The sequence below is a fragment of the Pararge aegeria genome, chromosome 15, assembly GCF_905163445.1.
Source record: "Pararge aegeria chromosome 15, ilParAegt1.1, whole genome shotgun sequence".
Lineage (NCBI taxonomy): Eukaryota > Metazoa > Arthropoda > Insecta > Lepidoptera > Nymphalidae > Pararge > Pararge aegeria.
Genome location: NC_053194.1, coordinates 17,952,479 through 17,968,290, shown reverse-complemented (window position 1 = coordinate 17,968,290; position 15,812 = coordinate 17,952,479). Strand labels below are relative to the sequence as shown.

General features: G+C 38.0%; 2 protein-coding genes across 2 annotated transcripts; one reads left to right on the top strand and one right to left on the bottom strand.

Annotated features, from left to right (window-relative positions):
* Positions 1–179: 179 nt before the first annotated feature.
* On the top strand, positions 180–10,967 carry LOC120630019 (organic cation transporter protein-like). The gene is made up of 8 exons (XM_039899137.1): positions 180–358; positions 2,328–2,520; positions 3,002–3,102; positions 4,105–4,268; positions 5,231–5,609; positions 7,254–7,492; positions 10,284–10,465; positions 10,830–10,967. The coding sequence occupies exons 1-8, from the start codon at positions 180–182 to the stop codon at positions 10,965–10,967; spliced, it is 1,575 nt and encodes a 524-aa protein (XP_039755071.1).
* Positions 10,968–14,608: 3,641 nt separating this feature from the next.
* LOC120630160 lies at positions 14,609–15,801 on the bottom strand. The gene is made up of 2 exons (XM_039899312.1): positions 15,354–15,801; positions 14,609–14,790 (listed from the first exon to the last, which is right to left on the bottom strand). Exons 1-2 carry the CDS (start codon positions 15,799–15,801, stop codon positions 14,609–14,611), a joined length of 630 nt encoding a protein of 209 aa, XP_039755246.1.
* Positions 15,802–15,812: the final 11 nt, after the last annotated feature.

Here is a 15,812-nt window from a genome sequence, read left to right as displayed (position 1 = left end):
CATTACGTCAACCTATTTTCTGAATACACTTAAACACTTATGTCATTACATAAAATTAGCGTTGCATGACATTGGATCTTGAAAATGGTCACCAGTCGTTGTCTCCGGGGAGCAGTGGTGTAACGGAATCATATTTAGATAGAGTCAATAAAACATTTATAACTTTCAAAAATATGATGATGGAGATGAAAAAAGTCAATAACATTGTAAAGGTATCGATTGAAGAAGACCTAGTGGAGTTGGTCAGTGGATTTGGGCGGTTTCAAATATGGCAGTGTCTTCTAGCGATCATCCCGGTTATTTGTACTGCGCTTAGTAACACCAATTTTGTGTTTGCCGCTGCTGCTATCAACTACAGGTATAAATAAGCTACAGTACTAATGTTTGAAAATTTACAGTTCACTTAATTATTTCAGTGATTGCAACGATTGCACTGCGGTCAAATGAGAAACTCTTCTATCTCCTTAATTCTATATGTAACATAAAAACAAGTCACCTAAATTTGTGCGGTGTTTTCCAGCGAATTTTAGTGACAGATATTAGTTCTAGCTCCAAGAATTTCAATGCTGGTGTATCTACTACAGACGTAGATTAAAAAATGGTATTCATGCAACGTGGCGAAAAGCTATTAGGCTATTTTTATATTTTTAGGTCGAAAGTAGTCCACCTTTCGACCTAAAAATATAAAAATCTTTATTTCTCCTTATGTGGGTTTTATTTAGCACTTAATAACTAGATCACAATATTTTTATACTTAAAAATAAATTAAAACCTTTTTGAGCCCCCTCTGACATTCATACCTAGGGTGCACACGACTGGCAGAGAGAAGATCCCAGCACCTCCATAGTGATATATCCAGCCTACCAGCGAATTTACTGAGGGGGACATCATAGAGTAAGGAAAATTAAGCATCATTTTAAGAATTAGAGTAGAAACTTCTAAGTTGTATGGTTGATTAAAATGTAACAGTAGTTGTTCATATTTTTTGGTATGTAATAAAGTCTAATAAATGGCAATTATAATACAAATTGTTTTGTTGCATTCGTAAAATAATTTTATTATATCTGCAATAAAGGCTGTATCTATTTGTTTATAACTGCTCCATAAAGTAAAAAGACGCGTGATGATTACATTATGTTACTTTGAAAATGTTTATGGTGCCTACAATTAAATAGATATTTTTCTTAAAAATTGAGAAGGTTCATAATGAAACTCTAAAGACGTTCAGAACTTTGCAAACTGAACGCGATCTAAAAGGCTTTTTCACTTATTTGCAAACTTTATTTGCTTTGATAAAATTAAACATAATTTCTTTTTATCCCAAAATTATAATATACTAGCTGTTGCCCGCGACTTCGTCTGCGTTTAATTTTGTTTTTTGATGTGGCATTCAATTTAGTTGTAGCCTTGAATGAGGGGTTAGCTGTTGTCCGCTGAGGAGTTCTGTCCTCTATCTCCGACCACATTCATCATATCTACACAAAGTTAGGACAAAATAAAACACATATTATAACCTCTATAGTACAAAAATAATTATTTAAATCGGTTATAATTTGTCGGAGTTATGGTTTAAAATCGCAAACACTTTCATCCCCTCTCCCAAAGGAACCGAGCTTAATGTCGGTATAAAAAGTATCCTATATTACTTCTAACACTTTCAAGAATATTTGTACAAAGTTTCATGAGGATTGGTTAAGTAGTTTTTGCGTGAGAGCGTAACAAAAAAAACTTACATTGACATTTATAATATTAGTAGGGATAGGGATAACTAAGGATACCTTTATAAATACCAAATGTGAAATGTGAAAGTTTCCGAACGTAAATTTGCGTAAACTTTTTCATTTTTGTTTAAAAAATTTACTAATACGCTTAAATCGGAAAAACATTTAGTTAGAATTATAGTCGAGTATAATATATATATTTCACTTTGAAGAATTTCAAAGGATTGATAAGGGGGTGCCCACCTAGTGGTTAGAGCTTCGGCCCGGTGCGACCGATTCTATCCCGGACCCAACACCTCTAACTTTTAAGAACTATGTGTGTTTTCAATTTAAGCAATAAAAATATCACTTGCTAAGATACACATTGTGAGGAAACCTGCATCCCTAAGAGTTCTCCAAAACGTTCTCAGAGGTGTGTGATTCCTACACACAATTCTACTATATATAATACATTCCTACTGTCAATTTGCAGAATGGTACATAAAACTTTCTTATTCTGAGAGGCGAACCGTGCGCTGTTGTGGGCCGGTAATGGGTTGATATTGATGGGGATGATAAATGCTTGTTAGAAGCTCCTATTGGATTTCTCCTTTTAATTTTTTCCAGATGTGCCGTACCGCCGTGCGAAGTAACAAACGCTACGGTAGCGACGCCGGACTGGTGGCCGACCAACGTTAGCGATGTGCGGTGCTCCCGCCCGGTCTATTCCGACAACTCCACCTGCAGTTCCAGTGACCTTGACCATGTGGAGCCATGCGATCGATGGATCTATGACACAAGGGATTCTATCGTTAATGAGGTAGTGCCTCGATACAAGTGATAAAAAAATTGATTAAAAAATAAAAACTTAGTTACTTTACTTAATATGTAATGTTAATTATTAAGACAATTAAATTAAGGAAATACATTTTTTTTTGTTGTTATGGTATTATTATGGAGTTTAATCTGGTAATGTAATTTAAATAAAATATCATCGAAATCGTCGACTTTTTGACAACTTCCCTTGCGCAGTGCGGTCTGCGGCTATGGGTTCGATACCCGGTAGGAGCAATTAAGGAATTTATAATTTCGGAATTTTCTCTGGCCAGAAAAATGTGCGCCCATGATAACTGCAATACCCTCAACAGGTTATATCTTTTACACAACTGTCATAACTTACCAGGCAAAAATGCAATCAAGGGCTTGCAGAGGAATAAAAATTTGACGGTACAGAAAATTCGAAAATGTATATCTTCCTTCTTTCTCGGTATCATTCAACAAAACCTTTGGTTTCTTTTCAGTTTGATTTGGCGTGTCACGAGTGGAAACGAACTTTGGTGGGCACGATCCACAACCTGGGAGTCTTGGTGTCCATGCCTCTCATGGGATATCTTTCAGACAGGTAAACAGTTTTACGTTTTCTCTATAGTTTCTCTGTTTCTTTCTAAGTAAAGCAACTCGCACTAGCACAAGCAACTAAACCTCTTTTAAGTTGCTTTACTCGTAAGTAAAGCAAATTAAAAAGAGTACTAGGTCAAAGCCCTGTGGCTAGAAATGGTGTCCATGACGCTGACACAACTTCATCATGACGATACAACCAGGCCGATATGCTTTTATCTCTCACAAGAAAAGAGCAATTTTCTGAGTTTCTTGCCGGCCTCTTTTCGGTAGATTCGGCTTGAACTAGAGGTAAAGTTACTACAACGGACTGAATTGAAGTTTCAAAAGTGCTTACAAACTAGGCCTACGTGAAAAAGATGAATTTTGAATGTTATTTTATGAACGATGATCAGTTCACCTTCAGGCTGTCATAGTCCAGCATTAGACTCCATTGCAGTTATCTTCGTGGCATCGCATTCAAGCGCTAACTTATCCTTACTTAATATTATAAATGGAAAAGTGTTTATTGTTTTTTTTTTTTACATATATTTGGCACCGCATTGATCTTGGTGAAGCTTACCACATATATTATAGCTTCCAACATGGAAATGGACATAGGATATTTATCCAAGAGTAGTGTATCTACCGATAGCGTTCGAGATATTAAAAAAATTGCCTTTTTCAGCCAGGGATAAAACCGTTGTAAGTCGTGACTCGTGGATAGGTTTGTAGAGATTTTTAGCTGAACCTATGTTGACATAATTTTTCATAGAGATAGCTTACATCATCGAGCCAAGACACCTGTATCGAGGGAAAAATTACGATTACTGCAGCCTTAGGTGACCCCAAACTAAAAACCACGACGGCATGTCTCTCTCGTTGGCTTTAGTTGACGTCCGGGGAGCCCGTTGCATACTTCCTAGATTTTAGGTGACTAAAAAAAGTCGCAGAAAAGAACTAGTCATCAATATATATTCTCTCGTGTTTTACGTTCACTTTTCCTGATACAATGCATAAATTGCAGATGGGGCCGTCGTAAAGCGATAATTTTGAGTGGGCTCTGCCTCGCCACTGGAGCGTTGAAGACATTAGTGGGAACGGGTCACAGCGCCTACTTAACTTACACAATCATTGAATTCTTCGAAGCTGTCTTGGTTACTGGTACTTACACTACGTGTTTTGTATTAAGTAAGTATTTTTTTATTCTTTTACAAGTTAGCCTGTGACTGCAATATGACCTAGTACAGGCGGGCTCTTATTGGTCTCTAATACGCGGGATATAAACAACCGACTTACTTGACATGTCATAAATTAGTGATATCTGCATAATGTCTGAGAAAAGTAGTACAAAAATCCTTCGTGGGAATGGGTATTTGCTTTGATAACATGATACCGAAGGTAAGATTAGACCAACTTTTAAGTTTTAACAATGTATTAAAATAAATTTAATAAATCATGGTTACTACACGATTTAGGCCATAGACCACCATGCTGGCCAATTGCAGAATGGTGGACTTCACACACCTTTGAGAACGTTATGGAGAAGGAAGGCATTCAGGTATCCTCACTATGTTATCCTTGACCATCAAAGCAAGTAATATTTAGATTTGCTTAGTAATAACTCTCACGACTCCGAAAAGTTATTTTATAAAACAATTGATTAACCAAGCAGATGGCCCACATGGTAAGTGGAAAACCATCGTCTATAAACAGAAGAACACTTCGCAGGGCATGCAAGGAACACATTCTTTAAACTGCCACTCTGTGTCCATCAACCTGAGGTGTGTTATGGTCTACAACTAATGTGTTAAGGTGGGTATTAAGCCTGTGCCTGGAGTACCAAATAGAGCTGAGTGGCAGAAAATGGAGGAGGCCTTCACCCACAAGGGGTCGCATATTATATTTATTGAAACTAATTTGTCACACTTGTATTCCAATTTTTTCTATTCAATTTTATTTTGCTCTGTAATTGTTAACCAAGGAATAATAAATGTTTTTTTAACTTCTATTTATTTGTTATAAGTACTTCCTAGGACAAGCTCTATCACAAAAAGTTCTACTACTAATTAGAGGTGGAGTCGGTTCTCAGAAAGGAACGGCACCAACTAGGCTATCACCACTTCCTAAATAAAATCTGTTCAATGTTCTAGTTGTCGAGCTAATTGGGAGCGACAAGAGGACGATCGGTTCAGCCGCAGTGGGAATCTCCGTAGCCGTCGGCGAGCTGATCCTGAATCTGATCGTGTGGAACATCCCCTACTGGCGGCACTTTCTGCTCATCGTCTCCTGCCCCGCTCCTTTGTTCCTCGCATACACTTACTTCCTAGAAGAAAGCATGCGATGGCTGCTCACTAATGGAAAGAATGAAGAAGCTCTTATTCTACTGCATAGGATTGCGAGCTGGAATCATTTTGCGGTGTCGGATGAAGCGATCGATGAAATTACAAAAGAATCGAAAGGGGCTCAGAATATTGCAACGGAAAAATTTAACATAAAACTGCTGTTTTCCTCGCCTGCATTACTTAAAAGGTACGGTAACTACTTATGCAGTAAAAATTTAAGAAGCGTACCCTAAGGTCGCAAACGGGACACTATTACAAAACCTCCAGGTCCACCGATGGACATAGATTTTTAGGGAGCTCAGAAAACCACGTTCCTGGACCGCTTGTTTCTTGTTGCCTGTGTGGAATTAATAAAAAAAAGCTCTACGTCCTCCGAACATCCACATTCGGTGTTTTGCTATAAAGGTTTATAGCCAAAACACAACAACATGTAATTTTAAAACATGTAACAAAGTTGATCCCGAATGGATCAAAAGTTTCGTGACATAGTAGAGCATTTTGTGACAGAGCTCGTCCAGGAAGTACTATCGCCTTATTTCTGCCGCTAAACAGCAGTGTCGTAATGCTATGTTACGGTCTTAACACTTACGCCGCAAATTGATGGACACAGGGCGGCATGTTGCACGACTTGCTTCTTGCATACCCTGTGAAGTGTTGCTACATTTAAGTATAGGCGATGGTTTTCGACTAACGATCAGGTGGGCCATAGTTTCCTATTTTGAAAGCTGGTGATTGACGGTTTTCTTATCAGACCAGATGATTGTCTGTATTGTACTTGTGCTTATGAAGTTCTTTCGCTTTGGAGCAACTATGATAATTAAGTTCTTTACCCCTTAGTACAAGATTTGCTTACTCACAATCGAGGGGTTGTTTTCGAGTATCGAAATACTTAAACGTCAGAACAAAACGGACCTTATATGTATCAATTTAAAATCAAATTTGGTTACAGTTTTTCAGCAAGTACTATTAACATTTGTTAAATAAAAATTAGAAGTACCGGATTTGCGACTCTAAGAAAAGGCCCATTTTATTTTGACGGTACAGAGTTTAATATTTTATTTTTCTTTAATTGGAAATCCAACAGTTGTAGATACTAAATAGTTAACAAATTGGTTTACTTAAAACTAATAACAGGTTTCCACAGATAAGTCAGCAAACCAAAACCCAGCAAAAACGCAGCAAACTACAACTAAGTATTAAGTTTACCTAGCATGCAACAGTTTATCTACTAAGTTGCAACGTACACTGTTCATATTAACATAAAATAAGTAAATTTCGGGGTCATTGTAAACAGAATTAAGAAGGCGAGAGAAACGGATTACAAAGTAATTAAATCTATTCTTAATTTTGGTTAAGGGTACGTGCAGAATCTTTTTATGCCTAGGTAATCGTGAGGGTACAATAAAATCTAACTTAGTCAGTAATTCCGGACTATCTATTGACCCTCTAACAATGTTAAGTAAGAGACAAACATCGGCAAAGTTTCTACGTGTATGAACAAGGTGTAAATCCGAACATGAGATTTCGTAGGAAGTTTTCGGAAGGTGAAATTTGTGCTTAAGGAATCTGAAAAATTTCTTTTGAATACTTTCTATTTTAATGATATAGATGTGATACGCAGGATTCCATATTTGGCAAGAATACTCTACTTGACTACGGACCAATGAACAGTAGAGGATTTTGATGGTTTTAATTTTTTGAATGGTTTACTAACATGTATAATAAAACCTAAAGCTTTAAATGCTTTGGTCACAATAGAATCTATATGATAGTCAAAAATGAGTTTAGTATAGGAAAACGACTCTTCTAGTAAGGCTACTGTCTTCCGCAGAGTCATCGTCTGCTCGTGGTGGTGGTTCACAGCGGCCTTCGTGTACTACGGGCTGATGATCAGCTCGGTGGGCCTGCCGGGGAACAAGTACACCAACTTCGCGCTCTCCTCGCTGGCCACCATCCCGGGGGACGTCATTGCGGTGATAACGCTGGACCGCGTGGGACGGAAGAAGACGCTGTTGGGAGGGTTTGTGTTCTGTGGGGTGTGCTGTGTCTCCAGTGGATTTATACCTCAAGGTGTCCAATCACGAGTTTTCTACCTTTGCTATATATAAAACTAGCTGTTGGCCGCGACTTCGTTTGCGTTTGATTTTGTTTTTTGATGTGTCATTAAATTTAGTTGTAGATCTAAAAAAAAAAAGTTTTCAGTATCGCTAAGCCTTCAATGAGGGGTTTGCTGCTGTCCGCTGAAGAGTTCTGTCCTCTATCTCCAACCACAATTTGGGCAAAATTAAACACATACACAAATAATTGTTTTTGTACTCTTTAGTACAAAAACAATTATTTTAATCGGTTATAATTTGTCGGAGTTATGATGTAAAATCGTCAAACACTCATCCCCTCTCCCAAAGGAACCGAGCTTAATGTCGGCATAAAAAGTATCCTATACTTACTTTTAACACTTCCAACGTGAAAGCGTAACAAACAAACATTCAAATTTATAATATTAAAGAATTATTACTTATCTATGTAATTGAGTAGTATGTAAGTTTATAATAGCATAAATATATATCACATATATCTATCATAGTATATATAAATTTATGTTGGTATTTGTGTAGTTAATATGTAAATGTAGTATGTATGTTCATGTAAGTTTATATTACATTTCTTTTTTTTTTGTTTTTTATGTAACTTACTTTATGCACCATCCAATTTCCACTCTTTTATCGGCTTCGTACGCTCAGGTTGCCTTTAAAAGATCACTTTTAGTGATAAGGCCGCCTTTGCACCCTAGCACTAAGTACTATTACTGTTTTCCTTGTATTTTCCTTTTTTTGTTATGTTGCAATAAAGTTTTTCTATTCTATTCTATTCTATTAGTAGGGATAGGGAAGTAGGCATAGGGATAGGGATAGGTACAAAATATATTACTAATGTAACTATAATATTCATACAGAAACATAGTTTCGAATCATAGAGCAATGAATATTTAGTTCATATATTTATATTTTGACGGCCGAGTGGCGCAGTGGGCAGTGACCCTGCTTTCTGAGTCCAAGGCCGTGGGTTCGATTCCCACAACTGGAGAGTATTTGTGTGATGAACATGAATGTTTTTCAGTGTCTGGGTGTTTATCTGTATATTATAAGTATTTATGTGTATTATATTCATAAAAAATATTCATCAGCTATCTCAGTACCCATAACACAAGATACGCTTACTTTAGGGCTAGATGGCGATGTGTGTATAGTCGTAGTATATTTATATTTTATTTATTTATTTATATTATTAAAATATTATCGGCACTGGACTGGTATTGAGAGCCGATTTGAAAGCCTATTTGCAAAATATATGATAGCAAAAAATCTCAAAATGATTAAATTCCGCGCGCCAATGTCTGTAACCGCACGTGTGCGATCTTTATCCGTTTAATTTTTTTTTTCTATTTATTATATTACGAAATTACGATAGTTTGTCTGTTTGTATTTGTTTGTAACAAAAAATATAGGAAATATCTAGATTGACTGATACCAAACTTTCATAGTTCGAAAGCATACCTTCGTCATCACATTTGGCAAACTTTCTGACCTAAACGTGTGATGTGACGTTATTAGTGGGTCTCGGACATAACTACCCATCGTATACTATTGTACAAATAATCCTAACCTCCTCTGTAAAACTGTTCCTTAGATATTACAGAGTATTATAGGAACTGTATGGTCCCGCTACTAAATAGGGCAACTACTAGTAAATAGGACAGTTCTACTAGAACCTTTGTATTTATAAACTTGCTGAGCACAGAAAAGTCCTTTTCTCTCACAGGAGCGAGAGATTTAGAGATTAGATCTCGTGCCACCTGTCACATTATAATCACCCTCATCATTATTAGCGTGTTACTTTTCCGTAGCCGGGCATAGGCCAAGAAAATACTTATAGAACTTAGACTTCACACTGCGTCAATGCGGCTTAGAGTGCTCTCTGAAACATGTGAAAAGACAACGCTAACTTCGAGCTAACTGTTAACTTCGAGCTGATACCTACTGAAAATTCTTGACAAGAACTTAATTCTTTTCAACTCTTGATTTCCTCCCCCCAGGAATTTGACCCAGGTACTCATAACACTCAATACAACGATGATTGAACCGACTCAAAACAGATTCCGAGGGCTAAATCAAGTGAGCATGTAAATGTGTACGCTTTACTTAGTAATCAATATAAAAATCTATGCGTTATATCTATGCCATTTAGATGCCTATCACTTGCCCGTCATCCAGTGATTGTGATCTCAATAACATCATCGTCATGCGCCCGATTAGTGTCCCACCGCTGGGCATGAGCCCAGTCCTCACCATAAAATAGGGGCAGTAGAGCTACGACGTTCCAATGCTGCTTTGCAATCAACTCCAACTCGTAGATTATTACTACAGTATAATACTGGCGTATCTTTATAATTTTCTATCAATACACTAATTATATAAAAAATCATTAACCGTACGTCTCGCAGAGAAAAGAAAATAGCTCAACAGATTTGAATTTTGTTTTTGGTTCATTTCAAACATTTCAGAAATGTTTAGGAACGAAAATAATTAAGAGAACTCAAAACGAACAGTTAGAAACCCATCATTATGGAATAAAGAATAAGAATTAAAAATAAGGGTTTTTCTCGAAATATGTTACATAAGTGAAATATATTAAGTGTGTATTGTCGTAGTATATATTTATTTATTATTTATTTATATTTATGTGATAGCTCTTGGTATATTTCTGCCCCCGGAACCTAGCCCTGCCTAATGCCTAGTGAATAAAGTATTATTATTAAAAGGTTTTATTGCTGCTGTAATCTATGTAAATATTTATGTTCCAGAATACACAACCGCCTCGATCGCAATATTCCTGATCGGCAAAATGTCCATATCGGCATGCTTCAACGCAGTGTATGTGTACACTTCGGAGTTAGTGCCCACTTCCGCAAGAGGCTCCTTAGTGGGCACTTGCTCTATGCTGGCACGAGTGGGCACGGTTTTAGCGCCACTTACTCCTCTCTTGGTAAGTTTATTAAAGTTGTATTCTTTATTGCCGTTATACTCTTGCCAGAGTGGTCTTGGTCATCATGAAGTGACGCTGTTTGGAGCAGATTTTATTTACCTACTCGAGCTTTCACCACTTTTCCCTACTGGCAGACAGCTTGGTATACTCATGCAAGAGGCCGCCCCCAGCGGATTTGACTTGATCAGTCCATCGCATGGGCGACAGTTTATTCAAAACATGAACCAAATTTCCTGCAACCAGAAAAAAATATTTAGTCGTGGCGATTTTTATAGGGTCATGGTCTAGTTTAAATAGTTGGAACGAAGGCCTTGTGGTCCCACTTGGACCAAATATGGCCTCTAATGTTTTATTTGGTTTTCAGAGTGAATGGTGGCGCTCTCTGCCGACCGCGCTGTTCGGCTGCGCCTCGCTGGCTGCGGCCGCGCTGACGCTGGCCACTCCGGAGACCCTGCGGCGGCGGCTGCCCGACACCGTTGCTGAGGCCACGGCCATGTCTTAAGGCCAACGGCCTCAACTGGCTGAATAAGCAGCCACATTCAATCGTTTGTGGCCTGCTTGTTTCAACTATAATGTAATATGTTCTACAGGTCTGATAGGAAAGCTTTTTGCTGGTTGGCTGGGTTAAACTTAACAGTTCAGACACCCAACCAGTAAATGTTCTTATATTTCAAATCTTTAAGCTTTACTAAACTTTGTTGACAGATTGACTTAACTCTCGTATTACATCTGACACTCTAGTAGTAGTCGAGCTTTTTGTGACAGAGCTCGTTCGGGCAAGTAGAAAGAAATGTTTTTTTTTTTAAAGTCCTGCCGCCAAGCAGCATTATTGTACAACTGTGTTTCGGTTTAAACTGTGTGATTGTCGGTGTAATAAAGTAGACGATGCATGGATGGCGAATAAAAAAAGGAACGAGTCGCTCAGTGGATGATAGAGTAAGATATGATTGGTGTACCTATTTAGCCAACAATTTACTAATCTCTATATATTTGGAAAGCATAAGATGTGTTAAAATTTACTAAAAATATGTATCATCCAACTGTTCACTTATGGGCATTCCCAGAGCGCTGGCGCTATTGCCGCTGAATCGCAAGAACTAGCCGTTGGGCAAAATAAGCCACAGCTCTTGGGTCACGGGACTTGTGGACCAATTTCTGTGTTATGACATTAGTTAAGTGCTCCGTCCGCTTATCATAAGGCCAAATGTTGCTAAAATTCATTAGAAATGAAAAATCCGGGGAAGAATCTTAATAAACGATTATATATATTCGCATTTATAATATTAGTACAGTTGTTAGATTAAAAAGTGTCATGTTAGAAGTACATAATACAAAATTTTATCAAATCCATTCAGTCCTTTAAATGCTGATGAGGATAGATATAAACTATCTAAGTTCGACGGCCGATTGGCGCAGTTTGCAGCGACCCTGCTTTCTGAGTCCAAGGCCGTGGGTTCGATTCCCACAACTGGAAAATGTTTGTGTGATGAGCGTGAATATTTTTCAGTGTCTGGGTGTTTATATGTATATTCTAAGTATTTATGTATATTATTCATAAAAATATTAATCAGTCGTCTTAGTACCCATAACACAAGCTACGCTTACTTTGGGGCTAGATGACGATGTGTGTATTGTCATAGTATATTTATATTTTATATTTATTTATACTTAAGTCACTCTTCCTGGTCAAATATCAGTTTACGTATAATTGCTGCAATACTTTGCTCCGTTGCTGCGTGGTTGATGGACAAACCAAAATACGCACTCTTCGCCAATCAATAAATCCCAAGGCCCATATATGGCACCTTTGATCCTTAAATGAAAAATGTGTACGCGGTAGTGAAATGATGGCGATAACCATATTCGTAAACTTAAAAATATAGCGTCCTGGTCTAAGAAGAAGCCCTCAACAAACTGAGCCGGGTGTTCTTTTTTTGATGTCACCATCTCACATTGATATTTAACATTATTAGAAGAGCAGCAAGATACAAATAGGTTAGAGCAATAATTCACTATATTCATATAAGTTAGCCCGTTAGCTACAAGATAAATGGTAACTGCAGTGCGCTTAGCAGTTATATAAAACCTATACCAAGCACGTTTTTGCCAGTTGGGTGGTAACTAGTTTGTAAGCAGGGTGGTAACACACCACAGCCGAAGTTTTCAGACCATGGCCGTCTTACAGTCGACTTACGCTATAGTTATACTAAAGTATCGACATAAGCTTCAAGTTGTCGTCAAAACCTTTGGCCAGTCGGTTACGGTAGGAAGTAAAAATAATAAACCGTTTTTGGTAATGTTTGATCATGTTATCATTTTTCTCCCTTTATTCCTCATCAGAAATAAAAACTAACAAGTAAACCTATATACATATGCAGTGGCGTGCATAGAGGGTATGCACAGGGTATGCAGATGGTATAAAATGAAGAAAATCTCCAGAACAAGTTATAAATACTTGAGGGTAGGCTTTTTATAACTCTTACAATGCCTATACTTAAGTTTTCTACAACTCGTACCGGAGATTTTCTTCATTTTATATGATCTGCATACCCTGTGCATACCCTCTATGCACGCCACTGTACATATGTAACAGACATATATGACAGAGATATAAAGTAATAATTACATAACTATACCGACAAAGTTAACACTGAGGAACCTACTCCTAATCCACAAATAATTTTCTTTTATACCGCGCCTTTTGGTTGCGGTGTACGTCCGACGACTTTTGAGCCCGAGTAGAAAGTAATTTGGATTAAACATCTTGCAAGGGTTTTAGCACAATGTTTGACACGTCGAATTTATTATACCTACTCTTCTCGAACTTACACGTTGCTTAATGAACTGTTACACACTTGTTAACACGCGTGAATAAAACTGAATTATTTGTGTGTTATTACGTAATGTACATTGTTTACTATTGGTACATGAAATAACTTATTTTACAAATTATCTTAAATTAACTTAACACTAAGGACTTTGAATATTTTGTCTAACCTACTCGTTCGCCATTTTGTCTTTTTTTTTAATGGTAGGCAACAAAAAAATGTCCTATTTACTGGCGCCTTCAGTAAATAACTAAAAATATAATGTTTAACGGCTTTCACAATGAAAATCTCAAGATAGGTGGTGGAAAAAGTGGCAATAAAATCAATCATACTCTGTAAAAAGCTTTATAAAGCGAATTATATTGACTTAAGCTTTATGTCTTCATGATCTAGACTTGTACAGGAAAGGTTTGAGCGGCGGTGCAGAATAACTTAGATAGCTCATCGAAACAATAAAATGGCGGACAGTAGGTAAACTTGGCTCTATACTAAAATATTCAAACTCTTTTAAGACTAGTTTGCAGAATGTACATAAATGTTTAACGTAAATATATTTGGTCGACTATATTCGCTCACGAGGACTGGTCACTTCGACACGCATTTAATTGCAGATAACCTGCGACAATCATTTCAGTATATTTTATAGACCACAGAAAAGTAGCACAGTAACTATCATGTGTCATCATCATCAGCCTATCTCAGTCCACTGCTGGACTAAGGCCTCTTCATTCGCACGCCACCTCGGTCTATTGCTGGTTAGCTGCATCCAGTTCTTCCCTAGTGCCTTTACAATATCATCTCTCCATCGAGCTGGTGGTCGGCCAATGCTTCTGTGTCCAGTGCGCGGTTGCCAATCCAAAATCATTCGGCTCCATCGCCCGTCCTCCCTTCGACATATGTGACCCGCCCAGTTCCATTTCAGGGCCGCTGCTCTTTGAACGATGTCAGTGATTCCAGTTCGGTTTCTGATCTCTACGTTGGGAATCTTATCTAATAGAGACAAACCTAACATCGCTCTTTCCATTGCCCGCTGAGCCACTTTGAGCCGGTGCACCACCTTCTTTGTAAGGGTCCATGTCTCTGCTCCATATGTCGTAGTGGGTAGGACACATTGGTCGAACACTTTGCGCTTTAAACATAAAGGAATGTCTCCCTTAAGGACGTCTGAGAGTTCCAAAAGGCTACCCACCCGAGTTGGATGCGTCGGCTAATCTCTTTTTCCTGTCCCTCCTTGCTTAAGGTTATTGTTTGTCCGAGGTAGACATATTCGGAAACACACTTTACCTGGCAGCCGTGGACAGTAATATGGGCAATGTTATCCCGACACATTACTTTCGTTCATGTTCATTTTAAGTCTTACGGCTGTGCACACTGTATGTAGCTCTTCCATCATCGCCTGTAGGTGTTTTAAGCTTTCTGCTTTAAGAACACTGTCATCAGTGAACCTCAGATGAGACAGTATTTTGCCATTGACGTTAATGCCTTTCGAAGACCAGTCTAAAAGGCGAAAGATATTTTCCAGCGCTGCAGAGAATAGCTTTGGTGAAATTGTGTCGCCATGGCGAACCCCCCTAAGGATCTTTATTTGGTTTATCAGTTCGTGTAATTTAACCTGTAGGGTAGCACCGCTGTAAATTTCTCTAATTATTTGGACATATCTGTCGTCCACTTAACAACGTTGTAAGGCATGAAATATTGCCCAGTGCTCTACGGAATCAAATGCCTTCTCGAAGTCTATAAAAGTGAGGTAGAGAGGACGGTTGTATTTCCCACACTTTTCTATAAGCTGACGGATCGTAAGATATGATCTATGGTTGAGAAATTTGATCGAAAGCCAGCCTGTTCGACTGGTTGTTCAAAGTCCAGGCGCTGTGTGAGTCTTATTGTTAGCACTTTCGTAAATAATTTATATATGTGGTCTAAGATTGAAATAGGTCGGTAATTAGCTAGGTTGGATTTGTCCCCCTTTTTGTGGATTAGCGTTATAACAGCGTTTTTCCACGATTTGGGCGTTACACCTTCGTGTATTATTTTAGTAAACATAAGTTGTAGACGCTTACGAACAGGTTTACCACCACATTTTACCAGTTCAATCGGGATTTGGTCTTGCCCGGATGACTTTTCGTTTTTCATGTGCTTCAGTGCGTTACTTATTTCGTACAGCCTTATATCCGGGAGATCTTCAGTCCTACGTCTTACTAGTTTTGCCCTGGGATCTCTTCCTCTGTAGGTCTTCGGTTCTGATGTTATAGTACTGTAGAGATCTGTATAAAAGTTCTCTACGGTTCTCAAGATTTCATCCCTATCTTCTGTTTTAGATCCATCGGGTCTCAGCAAACTGTATATTTGGCCGCTACCAGTATTTAATTTCCTTTGGAACACTTTTAGACCTCTATTTTCTTTGATTGTATCAATGATGGTATTTCGGCTATATCTCCGTAGATCGAGTCTTATAGATTTCCTCACCCTCTTGTTGAGCTGCCCGATATTTTGGTTCTCTTTATTCATGTTTAATCTTC